Source organism: Belonocnema kinseyi, chromosome 4, assembly GCF_010883055.1.
Source record: "Belonocnema kinseyi isolate 2016_QV_RU_SX_M_011 chromosome 4, B_treatae_v1, whole genome shotgun sequence".
Classification (NCBI taxonomy): Eukaryota; Metazoa; Arthropoda; class Insecta; order Hymenoptera; family Cynipidae; genus Belonocnema; species Belonocnema kinseyi.
In genome coordinates, this window is record NC_046660.1 from 93,920,938 (window position 1) to 93,941,449 (window position 20,512).

Genomic DNA, 20,512 nt, shown 5'->3' on the forward strand with positions numbered 1-20,512 from the left:
CCAGACTTGGCTCCATCCGACTACCACTTATTTGCATCGATGGGGCACGCACTCAGCGAACAGCGCTTCCCTTCTTACGAAAATGTTGGAAAATGGCTCGATAACTGGTTTGCTTCAAAAAACGAAGACTTTTTTTGGAAAGGTATCCATAAATTGCCTATAAGGTGGACAAAATGTGTAGCCAGCGAGGGCGCATACTTTGAATAAAATATTTGTTATCATTCTCTTGAAATAAATGTGTTTTTTTCTTGAAAAAATACCGGTTTCATATGTATACACCTGGTAAGGCTTTCCAATTGATGCTGTTCAATTTTCAACGTTAAAATATGTAAACTATTTAGTTACGAACATATTCAGAATCTTTTCGTAGAATCAATTATTATCCAATTTTTAACACTAGAATAACAGTTTAGTTTTTAAAATCAATAATTAGTTTTATTGACCACAAATTAAAAAATTTTAAAGTAAAAATTTTAAAATTAGGCATTGTGAACAGAATGATTTCATAATTGAAAAATTGACCAATTGAATATAACATCAAGAAAAAATTAAAATTGAACTGAATTAAAATTGCATTTTATCGTGTGATATGAAGTTTCAGATCTATCAAGGGATAAACGACCATAAATGACCTTCACATTTTACAAGTACAGGGTGGCTCAACGCATAGAATAATTTTCCTTTCAAGGAGATTGGAATGTATTGGTTGATTTTTGGCAATAAAATAGAAAAGTAAAGAACTTCATTGGTAAATGGACTGTAAAGCAGCTTTACTATATAAAATTGTCATCTTTTGGATACATTGAGAAGCCCTACTCTCATGTAATTAGCAATTAAATTTAATCATTTATAGAAAATTGTATTGTACTTTGTAGTCATTAAATGTTTTTTACGAAAATAGAATTTGAAGTCGAAACCAATATAATAATAATGAAAAAGAAGAAAAGGAGGAAAAAGTAAATTTGATTTTGCTACTTTGTTCTTGATATGAGTTGACGCATTGAGTACATATTCAGCCTTTTATAAGACCAACGATCGAAAATATGTTATACTTGTGCAATCTTACATATAGATGTTCCTTATTAAATTTGGAGGTTCGTTTTTGGAAAATTATATATAATACTTTTTTTTATTAGCATACAATGTTATAATCATTTATGAAATTGTAAAAGAAATATTTATCAGAAATATTTTAGTAATGAAAAATACTCACGTCGAATTCACCTTCCGTTAAAGATTTTACGACAAGTTGACCGAGTGACTTCATCTTGATGGATGTCTGAAAAAATTAATTAATAAATCCCAAAAGTAGTTTAGTCAATACTATCTTCCTCATTGACAAAATTAAATTTTTTCAATAAATTTATTATTTTTACCATTCGAGACAATGTATTAATTTCGACCAACAACCAATCAGGACAGTCTCCGTCTCCCAGAAATCTAAATCTCTGAAAAAATATAAATAAATATTAAAAATAATATTATTAAATTACAATGAGACGACTGACAAAGATAGTAATATTATAAATAAATAAACACATATTAAAAAGGTTATACCATTTTGCCTGCGATCGACTGTAATCATTTATAACGATTGCCTGAAACAAACAAAATATCACTTTTACTTACATGCAATATGTAATAATCCTGGAACAAAAAGAAAATGATGGCTAATTTAATTGCGAAAAATTCTTATGTGTTTGGGCGTATCATTTTAAATTCAACAGGAAGATTTAAAATACATTCTTAAAAATAGCTGAGTTAAACGGAGGAAAATAACGTTCCAGTGGTCAAAACAGGCTATGGTCAGACATATCGAGATGTAATGCTCCCCGTTGCCCCAAACCTCTTTCTGCTGGAAATTTTCCTAATAAAAATATGACATTACTTTAATTTTGTTGTAATCTTTGTGATATTTTTATGGTGTTTATTTTTTAATTACAAGTTCTTTTATATTTATTCAATTTAAAAGATTTCAATATTTTATTCTTCAGTTTCTCTTATTTGTTTTAATGCAGTAGAAAATCTATCTGTTAATTTTAAATTACTGCAAAGTGAAGGGCTGGAAAATATTCAGACAATTTCACGTGTCATCTTACATTCGTGAAGTATTTTAAACGTCCCGAGGCAAATTGTTCGTGGTTTGAATCTGACCCTGACAAATTTAGGGATTTTTAGTTATCATGAACCTTTTGTGTAATGGCATGTGCTTATTTAAAAAAATTTTGTTGCAAGAGTGTATTTATAAATGAGAATTATTTCAAGCTCGTACCAAATACTTTATTGTTTAATATAATACTTTAACATTATTATAGAATATGATATTTAGAAAATATTTTTAACAAATGGAGTTCTGAATACTTCAAAAAGTATCTAACATTTCAAACCATTTTTCACTAATCTTATATAATAATCCTAGAAAAAGACGACAAAAGATTTTCAAAATAACAAATATAAAAAATAATTAAAATTTCATCGAATTAATATTCAAGATTAAATAATTTTAAGATTATAAAAGTATTCTTTGTTATTAGGTACAGAGTTTTCCGATCGAAAAATTAAAAAATTGGAACTCTTAGAACTGAAAATTTTTTTATTTGAAGGAATCAAAACTGAGATGCAAACTAAATCACTTGAAGTGGATCTCTTTTAAATTTTAAACTTGTAAAATTAAAGCTTAAAAATGTTAAATTCAGAAATTTTTTATTCAAACGGTCAATAATTTACACGTATTAAATACAGGCTTTTAAAAATTGCTAATTGAATAATTTCAAATTAAATACCAATAAACTGAAAAATAAATTTTCTTAACCTTTTACAAATTGAAGAATTCAAACATTTCTGGTTAAAAAATATAAATCCCATTCGATACATAATTGAAAATGAAAATTTCCCCTGTTTCATCTTAACATTAAACATATGAGACTTGCCCTGCTCCACTGAATAGAAATGTATCATTAACCCAAATTTCCTTTGTTCCAACTCAATAAAAATGTTATAGTCTAAAAACAGTTAAAAACAAAAATTTCCTACCTTTAATTTGATAAAAATAAAAAAATAAAAAAATGTTGCTCTTCCAATTTAGAAAAAGTGACCAAAAGGTCCTCCCTTCGAAATCGATAAAAATCTTAAATAAAAGAATATCAATCATTAATTTGGAAAAAACTGTAAACGAAAACGTCCTCCTTCCCAAATCAATAAAAATTTTAAAAATAAAAAGTTATCCTTTTTTCAACTCATAAAATATTGAAAACAAAAATCGTCTCCTTTCCAGCTAAGTAAAAATATTTTTAAAAAGTTAACCTTTTTTAATTCGGAAATAAGTTTGAAAATGATCCTTCTTGCAATTCATAAAATATTTAAAACCAAACATTTCTCCCTTCGAACGCAATAAAAATATTGAAGTTTACCTTTTTCCAGTTCAGAAAAAAGATTGAAAATTCAATTGTTCCCCTCTTCAACTCTATAGAAATGGCAAAATAAAAGTATGGCCTCTTCCGATTTAGAAAATAATAAATAAGAAAAATTTCGTCCCTTCTAACTACATACAAAGTGAAAAAATTTCCTTCTGCCCATACAGAAAAAGATTGAAAATTAAAAGTTTTCTTTCAGCTCAATCACAATTCTAGAATAAAAAATGGCTTCTTACAATTTAAAAAAGAAATTAATAATTAAATTAATAAAAATAGATTTTAAATTGTGGGATTACCCGTGATTTTCATTTTTTTCCAGTTTCCTGGTCCTGTGGCCACCCTGAGATAGTTTTTTGAATTTTTGTACTCATAATAGTATATCTCTTTGTCATTTGCAGAAGTTTAAGTTCTGGGTTGGATGACTTATTGGTCTACACCAAAAAGGTCATTGTTTTCCCGGTAAATAAATTAAAAATGAACGTGGTGACTTATTTTATGCAAGTACGTGCACTGGTGAACGTATATAAAACGAGGTATGTTAAATATAATAACACATCAAGAAGCAGTTGGACGTGTATGGTGTTTACCTTCGCCGACCGAGAAATTGATGTGGGGCAGTGCGTGGTGTACGAATTCCCCATGCAATCCGCAAAATCTTCGGAGCGCAACGAAACCGCCCTTGGGAAGAACTACTGGTCACCATAAATACAGAAGGAGTCGAGAAATCTACGGCATTTCAATTGTGAACTTGGTGCAGTGGTCTCAAATATCCAACAGGTGACTGTTACAACAGGTGAGAAACTTTCCGAACCCCAATTAATTTTTACATCAAAATTTACACTAAAGTTATTCGAAAACTTTTCGGATTTGTTGAAAAAGAATCGCCGATCATATAAAAACACAGAAAAAATAAAAATATAGACCGAGTGATTGAAGCTTGGAATTTGATGTGTAGGGGAAACCACCTTACAGTAGATAATGATAATGAATTACAGTTGATACATTTGAATCAAAGTTTAAAGTCTAATAAACAATATATATTGACAAAAATAGTTCTTTTTTAGTATTTATAGATATTTGAGGACTTTTTATTTTACATATTCTCTAATAGTAGGTAACCAATAAAATAATCAAAATGTGCAAACGATTTCAGTGTCAAAATTAGAATTTCTTCTACACGGAAAGGAATTTCATAAGATTAATTTACGGATACGCGTGATTTTAGAGCAACTATTTTTACTTGCTTTCGGACTCAATGTTCTAAAAGCATAGAATGTGAGACCTGAGAAAAAATGGGCGTGGCCTAATGTCTGCAATTTCGAGACCTATGCTTTAAAAGTAACGGTTTCGAAATCTTAGTTCTCGCGCCAAAGCGTAATAAAATCCAGGATTTCGTATTTGTTTCAAGCTAGGGAATATGTTTTTTCATTTTGCTTTGTAAAGTTTCTAAATAAGTTTTTGTAAATAATTATGTTAAAAAAATGTAAAGGAGCACGTAACACACCCATGGGAAAAGTGGTTTCCGTTAATTTGGCTGAATTTTGTATATGTTACGTGTCTCGTCATTCTGAACAATTGTCTCAATAGGCACAAAGCCTACAACTCAAAGGGTCCCCAGATAAGGCCCGCCGAAGTCAGTATAATGGGAGTATCGGCTCTACAAGTTCACTGGGTCATTTTCCTTATTTGGAAGAGTGTTTTCGATTGTTTGACTAAATTTTTTATATGTTACACGTCTCAACGTCCTGAACAAATGTCTCAATAGGCACAAAGCCTATAACTCAAAGGGTCCCCAGATAAGGCCTGCCGAAGTCAGTATAATGGGAGTATCGGCTCTACAAATTCACTGGGTCATTTTCCTTATTTGGAAGAGTGGTTTCGATTGTTTGACTAAATTTTTTATATGTTACACGTCTCAACGTCCTGAACAAATGTCTCAATAGGCACAAAGCCTACAACTCAAAGGGTCCCCAGATAAGGCCCGCCGAAGTCAGTATAATGGGGGTATTTCTTTCATTTACTATATATTGGGTGTACGTTTCCAATAAGAGTCAATGGCCTAGTTTACGAGTAGAGCCGATACCCCCATCGCACTGACTTCGGCGGGCCTTATCTTGGGACCCTTTGAGTTTTGGGCTTTGTGCCCATTGAGACATTTGTTCAGGATGCAGAGACGCGTGACATATCAAAAATTCAGTCAAATAACCGAAACCACTCTTCCCAGTAAGGAAAACATCCGTGTGAACTTGTAGAGCCGATACCCCCATTATACTGACTTCGGCGAACCTTATCTTGGGACCCTTTGAGTTTTAGGCTTTGTGCCCATTGAGACATTTGTTCAGAATGACGACACATGTAACATATAAAAAATACAGCCAAATTAACGGAAACCACTTTTCTCATAGGCGTGTTACGGGGTCCTTTGTAGCGATCAAGAAACCCAAATTTTTTTATTGTTTTAGGAAATCATTAGAAAAATACATATTTTTTGGGATTAAGGTTACTTATTTTAGTTGAAGGACACTCATGATACTTTACAAAAGACTTCACAAGGTCTAATAAAAATGTTTAATACAGCTAACTGACTAATTTCCTGATATTTTTTCATATAGGAATAGTCAATTGAATTTTTCTTCAATTTTTTACTTTCTACTGTAGGATGGGTTCCCTACACTAGATTGGCAGACAGAAAGATTTCATGGGAATGCAAAAGATTACATAATATATGTGAATATAAAATATTACATGAGATTACGAAAGATTCCATTGATGAAAGCAAATTTATTATAGAATATCATTATATAGACAAGGATTATAGGATAATCAGTATTGGAATAAATAATACAAAAATATTAAAGGAATTAATGTGAAGAATATAGAGAAACTAAAAAGAAACAGTATATTTTAGACTACTAGCGAACTCAAACTTCAAAATAAGCACCCCTCAATGTATGCTCTTCTGGGAATGTCCTTGGTAGTTTCGTGGTGACAGGAGCCGCAGGACTAAGAGAAAAGGAGAGAGGGGTAGAGGGCGGTTCTCAGTCAAGCGTGACAAACGGTATGAGGGCCGCACTCTCAGCGCGTTAGTTTCGTCAGATTGCATAAGCTGTTAGCATGCATCCAAATCCAAAAGACACACTTCAGGCGACCCTGTCTGTTTACGTTTAGATTCACCCGATTTAGACTGAAGGTTACTGCAAGCTATGTCTGAAACCGTGCTTATATCGGGATTAAATTGCAGTCCCGTATGGAAGTACACAAAAATAGCGATTTTGCACAAATAAACTTTACACAACAAAAATCTGTTCATTCCCTTTATATCCTCAAAAATGCTAAAAATTTCATTGGAATCCATTAAAAGGCTTTGGAATCTCTTGAAATCAATTGATTCTCTGGAAAACTCTAGAAATTGGAAATAATTAGGGGCCCTATAAAATTCCATAAATATTGTGAAATTTTGAAGTCTTTAGAAAAATCCTATAAAATTCTTTGACTTCTCTCAGTTCATTTTATTTCTATTCCAAAACTCTATAGAAATATCTTGGAAGTCTTTGGAAATTCCTTAAGACCTCAGGAATCCAAAAATTAGCTTTTTGAAAAATGTTCGGGTATGTGTCAACGATACTATTTTTATGATATATTGAAAATAAGTTCAGCTAGGGTTATAAAATTTAGAGGCACTGTAGTTCTAAATAATGCCCATTATTGATTAAATTTGTAGCAGGATCAGATAAGAATATTTTTTGTTTCGATTATATATTTTTTCTGAAAAATCGTTTCAGATGTGAATTTTTTTGTAATTTTCATTATATTAAAAAAGCTTTACACGTAGTTGAGACCCCTTCTTCAATAGATAATAACCCTACAGTAGATAACCATTAAGTATAACCAAAAATATAAGTAAAATAGTAAATTCTAATTTTAATAGATATTAACACGTAACGTGTTTGCAAGCTTACCGAAATTACATTAAGCAATTATTTTACGTACATTATTATTTAGAACGACTGGTTATCTACTGTGGGATGGTCTCTCTTACATTTTATTAAATACATTCTTTTTTAACAAAAAAAGATTTCTTAAAAATGAATAAATATGAATTTAAAAAATTCAAAATTTTCAAGAATTTTTGTCACAGTATTAGCAGTATTACCAAGATAAATCGATTGATGAATTTGGAAAAAAACTAACCAAATAAAATTATGATTATCAATAGAAAATAATTTTCAATTTTGGAAATATGGCAATATTTTAAGTACTATATTTTTTCACTGTGAAGAGAAAAATCGATTTACTTATTCAACAGGTCTGTATGACTAAATAAAATTATGATACACCAAAAAAAAAATTTCTGGTTAAATCAACCAGAATTTTCGTTAAATATGCCATTACTGTTTTTTTTGGGTAACGTAATCAAAATTCTGATTGTTTTAATCAGAACATTTGGTTAAGTTAACGAGAATTCTGGCTACTCTAAGCAGAAAAAATAGTAAGGGCGTATTTAACGAGAATTCTGGTTAATTTAATCAGACATTTTTTAAAGTGTATATACAGATTTTTTAATTTGTTTAAAATTTATAAGAGAAGAAATTTACTTATTAGTTTTTCCATCCTTTCAGACTTCATTTTGAATCCAAAATCCTCTTTTCCATAATAAACACAAAATACAATAAATATAAAACAATCCTTTATGTCTCATGCAATAACCACAATAATTTTTCTTATTTCATGAGCAATGTACTTGATTATTAAAGGTGCACTATATATTTCCAGCGGTATTTACATTCATATTATTTATGAAATTTTGCAGCATAAAAAAGTTCTACCTTTTGAACATTTATTAGAATTTCATGTTAATTTAATGATTTTAGCATTATTTTTTCCTTTCTAATTAATTTAATGTCTCCTAGGATGCAGAAGATATTTTTATCCCTGGCTTTGCTCTCAACTGTGACTTCCGAAGAATTAGAGGTTCGTGCATGTTTAGACTTTTAAATAATGTTATATTCATAATATTCACACAAATTGAACTTTATTAAATAGGTATTTAAATTATTTTTTAGTACAATTAATTATACTCTTAACCTCAAGAATTCTTTAATAATGAATTTATTCGAATTTTTATAGTTTTGAAATTATATAATTCTTCCAGAAATTTTGTTCTTGTGACAAAACAAAGTTGCTCGTTGAATGTGCAGAGAAATATTGAATCTTTTTGTTTAATTTGATAAATATCACATTAATATGATTTTGATCTTTTTCTCTATTGCTCTGCGAATAATCTTTATGGCTTCAATATTGATTACGTATAAGTAAATTTTGACATGATCCATCCTCCTCAAAATAGTTTTTCTTTGAGTCATATTTTTAAATATTTCGCTAATTATAAATACAAAATATTAGACAATGCTATAAATGGAACTAATAATTCAGTATATTGTTCAATAAGCTCCTGTATTTCAAAAAGTCTAAAAGTAAGTGACAAGGTTAAAATGTAAAAAATCATTTATTTATGGTTCCTCTTTCTGACATTGGATTAAATACCCATCGTTTTCTTTTATTTAATCTGCAAACACACATACATAAAATTAGCATATTACCACTCGTCAAGAAAACATCTTTCTCGCCAGTCGAGAATCCGTGGGCGAATTTTCCAAACCTATGAGAAAGTCTGATAAAACTCGGAAATATACATCTGCTACCAAACCTTTTTTCGGTCAAAATTTTACTATAATAATATTTTCTGCATATTCGAAGCAATGACATTAAGAGTGTATATGTATATTTTTAGACCAAGAAGCATCGACCCTTATTGCCAGAAGACGGGCTTCAATTTTGGCTCCCAAGAGACAGTATCTCTTGGGATATTAAAGATCAGGAAGGAAGGCGTCATCAAGAGTCAAAGTCATCACTCAGCAAAATTTCTGAATCTCATGATCTTACCAGGTAAGACACGATTATTTAAAAACTTAAAATGTTCACCAAAACCAATGAGACAGAGATAGAAGAGGGATATATTTTTTTGAACGATACATCAACTTTAGTTAAACCAAAAGAATAAGCAATGGATGAAAACATGATGCGACTTCCCATTATCTATTGACGTCAATCATGCACAAAATTATAAGCAGATATTTTTCTGCGCATTTAGCAAAGAAATATTTGTTACTGACACAGTACTTTTACAGAAATTTACTTAATAATTTAATGTTTAGGTACTTCTCCATTAATATCAATCTATAAGTGGAATTATTTTCTTTAATACTAGACTATAATTTACGTGTTCTTTTAAGTTTATTTATTATTTATATCGGTAGCTAAATATCGTATCAAAATAGAGATTAAGACATAGTACTTGTATGATTATTTTTAAATTAGTTGATTTTGTCAAATCTAGTTGATATTGCGAGCTTATATGAATATAAATCAATAATCAATCTGGTATCACTTAATATCTGCAACCACTTAACGTGTCAGTGGTATAATTCATTATTATGAATCATGCAAATCTTGAGGTTATTAACATTAAAACCAAGCTTGGAAGCGTTCCGAAATAAAAAACGTAAACAAATTGAATTACAATGTTTGAAATTAATACTCAATTAAACTCGATTTAAAAATACAAGGACAATTTTTAATATAGACCCAGTTAAAAAATTTGGGAATTGGCATCCCAAAAAGCTGAAATTTCTTCATGTTCAAACACAGAAATATTATCATGTTGCTTTTTGAGAAAAAAATTGTTTTCGTTATTTACAGATTTGTTCTTTCGTCCTTATTTTAGATCGTTTTAAACATCATGACAATTTTTTCCAAGAAAGCAATATAATAACATGATTATTTGGTTCAGGCTAAAAATATTTTCAATTAGACATATTCAACTTTCAGCAAAGGACTGTGTATTAAACACCATACAAAACCCTGGGTTTTTCCATATTCCCAAAAAATTCTGGAGTAAACACTAGCAAAAACTCACACATAAAAAATTTCCCACAATTTGCTTTCTAATCGGATATTTTTTTGAATTTTTAAATTCAAAAAACAAACAGAAGATATTCATCGATTTTTATTCTTTTTTACTTTTTATTTGGATGACAGTCCACACAGTTTTTTACTAGTTTGAAAAGATTCGATTAATTTGAGAATCTTTACTCCGCCCTAATCTCGAATCCTAAAAATTTAATAAAAACTTAAGCGTTCAGGCTAAATTTTTTGAAGCTAGTGTCGTTTCATAATGCCAGTCTCTAGGGAAAAAAAATGTTTCTATGATTTTAAAAATTAAAAAAATATATTATTCGTCATGTCTTATGCAAGGAAGAAAATTTTCTTAAACAAGATTAAAACTTACAAAAAATAGTTATTTAATAAATAGTTTTTGTAACTGAATTTTTTCTTACTGTCGCTTCTTACCAATTTTTTAAATAATGGTTGAATTAAAAAAAAGGACAGTTTATTTTATCGAGGAGAACATTCCCTACAACCTTACAGTTAAATTTTTGAAAATAAGTGAACAATCTCTAAATATAGTTATTGGTCTAAACAAACATTTCCTTTTAAAAAATGGTTTCAGTTATTTCAGCCACAGAAAAATTTACTTTAAAAATTGTAAACAGTATAGAGTTGTAAGAAATTCTTTCCCCTAGAAAAGCTATTAATTATTGAAATTCAATCATTTTTCAAAAGTTGGTAAAAAGCAACAGTAAGAAAAAATTTTATTGCAAAAAACGTTGTTCAAAAAAATTTGGTTGTAAGCTTTACCATTTTTTTAAATTATGTTTTTCATTTAAAATGATATTATCAGTAATATTATTTGGATGCTAGAAACCATAGAAAAACTTTTTTTCAGAAGACATCTGATTTTTGGCACTTACACATATCCACACGTTTAAGCGGACAATCGTAACGAAAAGACAATACAAAATTTGAACATTACGTGAAACTGCATCTATAATTTCTAATTATGAACATTAATTACAAAATAATTGATTGAAATTACATTTGACAAATCTGAAGAATTTTTATGCTTGAAATTAGATAATTTCCAAAATGCATACACATTCTAATTTTAATAAATCGTATTTCAAGTAGGCTTAAATTAAATACTCGACAATTAAAAGCTTTTAAGTGTCACATATTTAAATTGATACATACCATGTAAGAACATCTCTAAATTTTTGTTATAATAAATTATTCATTTATTTATATCAAGACTTCTTATTATTACATTGATTCGAAATTTCGAATTTTTTATGAACCCTTAAACGGCCCACCTCCAAAAAATAACATAGCTGACACTTGGGGTCTTTTGGACCCCAGCGTTTTTAAACTGTTGAAAAAAGTTTAATTTTTGATATTTTTGTTAAAAATTTTTTTTGGGTATTCTTTAACATCTCTTCTAAAGAATCAATCGGTATATTAACTTAAATTTTATTTGTAACACTTCGAAAAACAATGAAAAATTAATGGAATGTAGGAATTTTTACATTCGTTTAAAAATGGTCTGGGGTCCAATGGACTCCCAGTGTCATTTAAGGGTTAATATCTTGCATTAAATTAAAGCTTTTTTCACTTGAGGACTGTTATATTTTTTCTACTATCTTAACTTACCAACTTACTGATTATACTGAATATTTACAAATTAATATTTTCTAAAATTTTAAGTTATATCAAATGCCAACATATCGAAAATACAGTCCGTTTTTATATTCATTTTTCTATACTTTCCTCTTCAGATTTTTCTTCAACAATCCTAATCTCCCCACCAATACTAGTGAAGATGACCAGGCATCAAATAATCATCAGAGCCTCAATGAGCTAAGCGGTATTGATAAACGTAAACCAGCTTTTCTGTTACCCTTTGGTCGATTTGGATTATCAAAAATTAATCCAAATCAAAAGGGATTTAAATGCCACTATGATAGATGTCGTAGAAAACATCAAGACTGGAGTCTACAGGAGCCTGTTTATGTCGAAGAGCCAAATTGGGTTCAAATTGAGTCCGAAAGTCTTGAAACTCCTATTGGCAGAAGCGAACCGTTTTTTGTAAATCGAGGAAAAAGATCAATTAAATTAAAAACATTAAATCCACTCAAAAACACAATAAAAGGCCGAGAAATGGAAGAAGCAAACACGCCAAAAGAAAATATTCATGAATCAAATGCACGAAAGAAAAGGGAAGTCTCTCCAAAAGTGATAAAAATGAAACCGATTCAAAGACGAAGTGAAACTGATAATAAAAAATGGTTGGAAAGTATTGAAAAATCTTTGATTGGTGGGGATAATTCTGCAGTAATGACAAAATCTTCAAGCTACTTACATCCAAGAAATAAACATTCGGATGTCTTGGAAATTTTGGAGGAACCATTCTTCATATCAAGAGGAAAAAAGAATCATTTTGTTCCCTCTCGTAATTTTTTCTGGGAAGAATTTTACTCCGATCAAGATTTGGACAATTTATCCTCAGATATGTATGAAGATGCAATTTTGTCAAGATTGGAATTGGATGTAAAACAAAAAATCCTTGAAAACATTTTAAACTATGAAACTCACAAAAAAAGATTTCAAGATGAAAATAAAAATGAGATTCAATCTAACTCAAAAAGAGGAGTTTTGGAGGAATTAGATGTGCAGTTTGACCCTTTTTATGTGGCGAGAGGCTGAAAGTCATTTTTAAGAAAAAATCTATATTTTCAGCTTCAAATTGCACCAAAAATTAGTTTTTAGCTTTCTTATTTAGAAAATTAAAAAAGGGAAATGAAATTCAATATTTTTAAATTAAAAATTAATATTTTAACTTAACAAATATCCGTTAAAAATTGAGATAATCTGAATTCGTTTGCCAATTGCTTTATTCAGATATTCTATTAATTTGTGTGTGACTTTTTTTGTAGGAAATGAATTAGCAGATAACTGCTAGTTATGAGTAGAATACTTACTAAGGGAACTGATAAACAATTTCGTACTAAATCAATTAGTAGTTTTCTACTAATTTATATTTAAACAGTAGATATAAAATAAGTGTTTACCATTGTATTTATGTAAAATGCTAAAGATATTCATGACTTGTTTTGATGATAGTTAAAAATGAATCTTTATTAACAAAAAAAAAACAGTTTTAAAGATTTGATCCTCTTCAAAATTTTAGTTTTATATTGTTATGCAATTTTAATCTATTATTTTGATAATAAAATATATCCCCCAGCACAACATTGTAAGAAAATAAATATTGTTACACAGTTCGTAAATCCCTTTAATTTTTCGTTTAAATAATTTGTTCACGGCTACAAAAAACTATTCGCGAGTCTTTATATGTATTAGACCCTTTTAGAACTCGTAAAAGCTACAGTCAACGCAGTACATCGGCTGGAACTAAAATTTCATCTTGTTCAACCTAGTGTGTTTTTTATCTTCGAAATTCTACAGGAAATTCGAGAGATAAGACGCAGAATAAAATTTCTGTAAACTTTGTGGATTTCACAAATATTGATATATTTTCTATCATTTCAATAAAAGGGCTGCAACAATAGGGTGAAATCAAAAACGAGATTCAAAATAACATTCAGAACGCAATTATGAATCTATTTTTGATTTTTTTTAAATTTAGGTCTACATTTTTCAGAAAATGTTAAGGGCAGATTTTATATTTCTTTGTTTATTTAATTTTTATGCGAAAACAAACAGTCAAAAATTGTGTCGATGTTTTTCATTTCATGTTTCATCCCCTAGACAAAATTTGTCCAATACATTCCGTCAGTTCGCGTCAATGCACAGATGTATAAGAAAGAAAAAAGCTAAACTTTTAACTTCAATTATTATAAACAAATTCTTATCTTTTAACAAATAATCGGCATTAGGGATTATTCGTCTTTAAAGTATACTTCTGCTCTGGAAATGCTGAAGTTCAATGTAAAAATGATTACATGGCCATTAAAACTTAAGATGGAATGTTATTTATTAATTATGTAAACAAATTATATAAATGAATGTACATTTTAGGCGTTTTGAGGTGAAAATAAATACATTTTTCTTCTAATTTGCAATTATTTTTCCAAAGATAGTTTCTGAAAAAAATGTGCTATGCATGAATATTTGTTTTTTTTTATAAACAAATTATGCAAACAAATGCACATTTTAGGCGCTTAAAAACGAAAAGAAATAGTTTTTTTCTGACTTTACTAAAATTATATTGGCATTAATGTTTTCTGATAAAATGTCGCTATTTTATTATTTTATAAAACAAATTATATAAAGTAATTTACATATAACGCTATTTTAGGCGAAAAGAAATCGCTATTTCTTTTAATCTGTTTAAAATTACGTGGCCAATGATGATATTTAGCAAAATGTTGTCAACCATCGCTATTGAAAATTAAAAAAAAAAAATTATATAAACATTGCAGATATTTATGGACAGAAAGAAATCGCTTTGTCTTTTATTATTTTTAAACTGAATTAAATTAAATTTATTTAAAACAAATTATATAAACAAATTATATAAGAAATACAGATTAGAGGCGTTTGCAAACAGAAAATTTTTTTCTTGTAATCTTGTATAAATTATGTTAGCAAAATTTTTAAATAAACTCTTGTTGAATAATGGAATATACAACATTTATAAGATATTAAAATAAACATATGCACATTGTAGACAATATAATAAGTAGAAGAATCTGGGTGCTTTTTTATCGTGAGTCCCCTTGCCTCTCACGAATCAGAGTGCATTATTATCTTGAGTTCTTCAGTCATTTCCGGCAATGTTTTTTAAAGAACTATTAATACAAGAAAAAACAATTTCTTGTCACTTAAAAACGCCTAACCTATGCATCTTTTTACATAATTTGTTTTAAAAATGAACAACCATTATTCAATAGCAAATTTTTTTCAGAAAACGTTATTGGTAATATAATTTCCGCAAAGTCAGGAGGAAACATTTCTTTTCACTTAAGATCGCCTTATACGTGAATTCGTTTCTATAATTTGTTTATAAAATAAACAATTATTCAAAGGGGGTCACATTTTTTCAGAGACATTATTGGTAATATAATTACAACAAGGCTAGAAGAAAAAACTATTTGTTTCTGCTTATCAATGTTTGCGATGTATACTTGTTTATATAATTTGTTTGTAGAATTAATTAATAACATTCAATCTTTAATTTTAATGGCCACGTGTCATCTTAATGATAAAAGCAAGCAATTTCAGAGCAGAAATACACTTTGAAGACAAATATGGCTGTTTGAATTAACATAAAAATTGAGTAAACAACAAAATAAAAAATTTACTCTCACTATTTTCTGAAAATCTAGTCCTGATTTTAAACTATCTTAAACGGGGTGCATAATTGCGTTTTAAATGTCATTTTGAACCTCCTTTTTCTTTCAATCCACTGTGGGCTGCTACAAAGTCCCAATTTCGACTTTCCCTGACCAATTTTTAATTTCCCCTGACCATTATCAATTTGTTTTTTAAGTGTAAGAAACAACATTACATGTAGGAGAATAAATTGTATTAAATAAATAGTGAAATTACATATATTAAAACTTAAAGGTTGCACATTCAAACAAATAGGTGAACTTTTAAACCAATCATTTTTTCAATCTAAAGGTGAATTTTTAACCAAGAACATTTGTTTTTTAAAGTAAAGACAAATTTTTAATAAACTAAATGAAGTTTCAACAAAAAAGATCAGTTTTAGATTACAAAAAATGTTAGTTTAAACAAAAAAAGCTTAAGGTGGAATCTGAATCACAAGAACTTCGGCAAAAGTTGATAGAAAATTTTTCAGAGGTACATATATTTTATATTTCAATACGATTAAAAATTTCAAGATAATAATTGAATTCTCACCAAAAAAGATTAATTTTCAACTGAAGAGTTGCATTTAAACCAAGCAAGATTAAAATTTTTTCATAAAAATTTTGAAGTCACTAATGAAAATATGTTACATCAAAAATATTGAAGTTTCAAGCTAAAAAAAGGAACTTTCTACAAAATGTATTCAAAACGAAAATACGTACCTTTAGTAGAAAAAAATTAATTTTTAACCAAATTGATGAGTTTTAGTAAAAAAAAAAGGATTCTTTTACCAAAAAGTGTTATTCTTAACCCAAAAATATGAATTTTCAATAAAAAAGACAAGTTTGAAAAAAAATTATCTTAAAATTAAAAGCATCAATTTTCAAGGAAAAATGGAATACAGTCAAACTCTGAGACTTGGCCGGCTTTGGGGCTGGAGGATGTGGGGATTTAAGCCAGATAGATTCTGATAGAGGGCCGTTTCTAGGGTCTACTGTAGTTACATTTTTAGTATGAAATATAATTACTCACAAAATGTTTAAATTTTCAACTGAGAAAGTGAATTTTAAAAAATATAGTTGAATTTTTAACCGAAAAGATGATTTTATATAAAAAAAGACACATTTCCACCAAAATGCATTGTCAACTCCAAAATGTAAAGCTGACACAAAAAAAAAATTTATAAATATATGGGTGAATTTTTGAGCAAAATAATTGAACCTTAAACCCAAGAAGATTATTTTTAAACAAAACAAATGCCTTTTAATTAAAGATGGTAATTTTCAACCAAAAAAAATAAAAAAATTGAACCATATAGTTAAATTTCCGACTAAAGAAAGCAGTTTCTATCTAAAAAGGCAAATTTTAAATCAAATCCACGAACTTGAAAAAAAAGATGAATCGTTAACCGAAAAAATGAATTTTTGACCAAATAGGTGACCTTTCGATAAATATAATTGAATTTTCAAATTTAAAAGAAGAGTTTTAAACAAAGTAAACTGATCTTTGATTAAAAAACACGAGATTTAAGAAAAATACATGAAATTTCTATAATAAAAAAATATAAATTTTTAAGCAAAAAAGGTATAGTTACATTTTCAGACTTAAAAATATAATTTTCAACCAAAATAATTAATTTTTTACCAAATAGTTGATTTTTTATACCAAAAAGCTGATTTTTCTACCTAAATAGATAAATTTTCAACAAAATACATGGACTTTAACCCTTGTGTTGCCACCCGGGTATCCGGGTACCCATCGGCATATGTTTTGTTAAATAACTTTTTTTCTGATAAAGATAGGCCGAATGCTTCTCGAATCAGCATGATTTAACCGATTCTCTATCGAAATTTGCATTGCACATATTTTTAAAAATTTTTTAGCTTGAAATATCTTGCAATTAAAAAAAAAGCACGGTGGAGCCACCCGGGTACCCCGGCAGAAAAAGCATGATTTTCATACAGTATATCATAGAAATAAAGTTTGTTATAATAGTATATGAAATAAATATGGATAATTTTATAAATAATAACAAAATATATACATTTTAAATTGAATTTTCTTCAATTCTTGGACGTAATACCGAGCCTCCTCAGAAACAAGAAATTTGTGATGTAGCTCCGCACGTTTTATATCTGTTTCAGTACTACCAAGGTCACTGCACATTATTAAGTTGTTATATTTAAGTAAAAATACCTTCCTAGAATATGAATAATTAAATATTGATTGAATACACATAGTTACTTCAAGTTACAATGGACTTTTAACAATAATTTCGTTGGCGGGGTACCCAGGTACCCGGGTGGCAGACGCTGTGAGTTTTTTTGGGCGACAACACAAGGGTTAAATAAAAAAAAATTAGAAATTTCATTCCAAAAATTTCAATAAAACGCTTTACGTAATTGGTTGTTAACTTAGACTTCATCTTATCGATAATCACCTGACTATTTATGGTCTTTCCTGACTTTTCAGAATTCCCGGACCTGTAGAAACCCTGAATAAAATATAATTTTCTTCTGCAATGTAGCTTAGATTTTAGTGAAGTACTTGTTTTGATTTTAATAAAATTGTTCGTACACTAGAAGTAAAAATAAATAAATGCACAACGAAAATATTGGAGAGCATTTTTGTTTAAGTTTAGTAATATTGAACTTGGCAGTTGACACGTTTGCAGGTACAATTCATCACGAATGTTCTCGGGAATTTTTCAAGTGCTGGTTGAGCATATTTCAAAAGGAGCTTACCTTACACAGGTGCTCTCATATCCCTCTTCATTTTCAAGTAGCCCAATCATTTAGAGTTTAGACACCTACAGTTTATACCCGCTCGGAGCACACCTGGATCAGTGTACAGAAACATATAATTTCTTGATAAGAGAAAAATGTATAACGACTGTAAGCTTGTCAACAATACAATAGAGAGTAATATAACTGACATAAGAAAATTATTTTTAGTTCACGGCCTTCGTCATTCATATCTTTACCAAAACGTGAAGAAAAATTGCAACATTTACTCAAGAGACGTCAAGTCTGGAATAAAAACAGCACCTGTTGTAAACTGAATCATTTTATTACTTTTGTCATTTTTAAAACGTAAAATACTGATATTCTGTTTGGAGTACTAATCATTATTTTTGTTTATAATTAAAATAATCGAGGTAGCATGATCACGCCAAAATAGGCCTCGGCTTCTGGTCAAACTTTTTTTTATCGCTTGCCAATGTATTCCTTAAATTGATAGATTTTAATGAATTATGTTTTTGTCTAATTTTTTAAAGAAAAATTTATTTAAAAAGATTAATATTTCCTAATAATTTTCTTCTTAAAATCAAATGAGGTTAGTTTGTGAAAATCTTTTTCATGAAAAAAATTTGAAACGTGAAAAATTATTATACAGAAAATTACGCTTTGACCAAACTTTTTATCGCTTCTTGCCAAATTAAAAAAAAGATAGTCTACAGCTTGGTTTCATTCAACCATTATAAATAATTTTGTATTGGTTCAAACCATTAAAAAAAATGTTTCAGAAGTAAACGTTTATAAATTACATGTGGTAATATTGTAGAAATTTTTTTTCATAAAACTAAAATTTGAAACGCAAAACATTGATTATTAAAATTTTTTTATCTAAACGTTTTATCGCTTCTTACAAAAATTTTTAAGGCTGCATTTAGTTGTCCCGAAAAATTAGCGTAGTTGGAGAAGTGGATGGAGTAATTCAGTACTCATGTCGAATTTCAGGACCAGACTTAGTATAAACAAAATGTTTTAAAATAAAATTTGTATAAATACAAAATTGAATTTGAATATAATTTATTATTACTCAGTAATACAAGATGAAGAATTTTAAATGTAGATGAATTTCATTTTTGCATCAGTGTCTCATATCTGATATACGAGTAATATGATAATTAACTGACAGGTATGTCGAGTTTGGGATGATAGTATACAATATGGCGTCGATAGCGCTGAATAGTATCGATCAACACTGAGTTCATGGTAGTCTTTACGTCAACGTTTACTATTTTGATATATGTACTCAGATCTATAACGGATTTTGATTATAAATCGAATAAACGTACACATGTGATAAAAAAATATATGAAAAAGGATTGAAGATTCACGTTCTGTACCTGGTAGCTTGAAATGGATATAAGTGCCTTGTTTAGTGTCATTAAGTTCTTTTTTCCTTGTATTAATCTCATCGACTTGGAGGATAAAACAACTTTATTTATTAGGCAGAATGAATAATTTATTAAATTCTATCATTAAAGAAAATTTAATTCCTAAAATTATTCAATATTTAATTATATATTAATTTCATGTTCCTATTAACTGAACGATAGCGCATAAATGTTATGAATTTCAACAATCAGCTGACTTAAATTAACCTATATGTTTCATTTCAAACGCACGCGTTGACGGAAAGTCAACAATCTTTCTGTCTAAAATTAACCTATAAAGTACATTTTACGTACATAAAGCAGTTGTCTTTCAACCGAGCGCGTTACTTAAAGTCCTGTTATCATCATCAGTTGACTTTCAACTGGCGAATGATCCTTTTGGTTACATCTGAAAGTCAACCGCCTTTTCCTATCGAAATTCAGATTCTTGTATTACTGTGTACGACAGGAATCAGTTTAAAAATATCATATAATTTATTTTAATGATAACCTATTTTCTCAAGGAAAAGATTCAACACAAGGTTAAACAGCAATTTTTCAAAAGAAAACTTTTAGAAACCAGTAACTATATATGGCATTCCGCTCAAAGTTAAGTTTCAGTTCGGTTTTCTGATGCTTCGGG

The 20,512-nt window shown here is 28.7% G+C and overlaps 2 protein-coding genes across 3 annotated transcripts in view; one reads left to right on the forward strand and one right to left on the reverse strand.

Annotated features, from left to right (window-relative positions):
• LOC117172131 (COMM domain-containing protein 4) overlaps positions 1-20,512 on the reverse strand; it is a 58,429-nt gene that overhangs the window by 7,743 nt on the left and 30,174 nt on the right. The window contains exons 2-5 of one of the 2 annotated variants that reach the window (XM_033359927.1): positions 18,452-18,544; positions 1,558-1,598; positions 1,377-1,448; positions 1,214-1,279 (exon numbers count right to left, since the gene is read on the reverse strand). In XM_033359927.1, coding sequence (XP_033215818.1) covers positions 1,214-1,279; positions 1,377-1,448; positions 1,558-1,560 — 141 coding nt within the window. In that variant the 5' untranslated portion in view covers positions 1,561-1,598; positions 18,452-18,544. The remainder of the gene's footprint in view (positions 1-1,213; positions 1,280-1,376; positions 1,449-1,557; positions 1,599-18,451; positions 18,545-20,512) is intronic. The other variant, XM_033359926.1, reaches the window with a different exon arrangement.
• Positions 4,167-13,138, forward strand: LOC117172129. Its single transcript, XM_033359923.1, has 4 exons — positions 4,167-4,206; positions 8,324-8,384; positions 9,205-9,359; positions 12,146-13,138. The coding sequence occupies exons 2-4, from the start codon at positions 8,325-8,327 to the stop codon at positions 13,071-13,073; spliced, it is 1,143 nt and encodes a 380-aa protein (XP_033215814.1). The 5' UTR covers positions 4,167-4,206; position 8,324; the 3' UTR covers positions 13,074-13,138.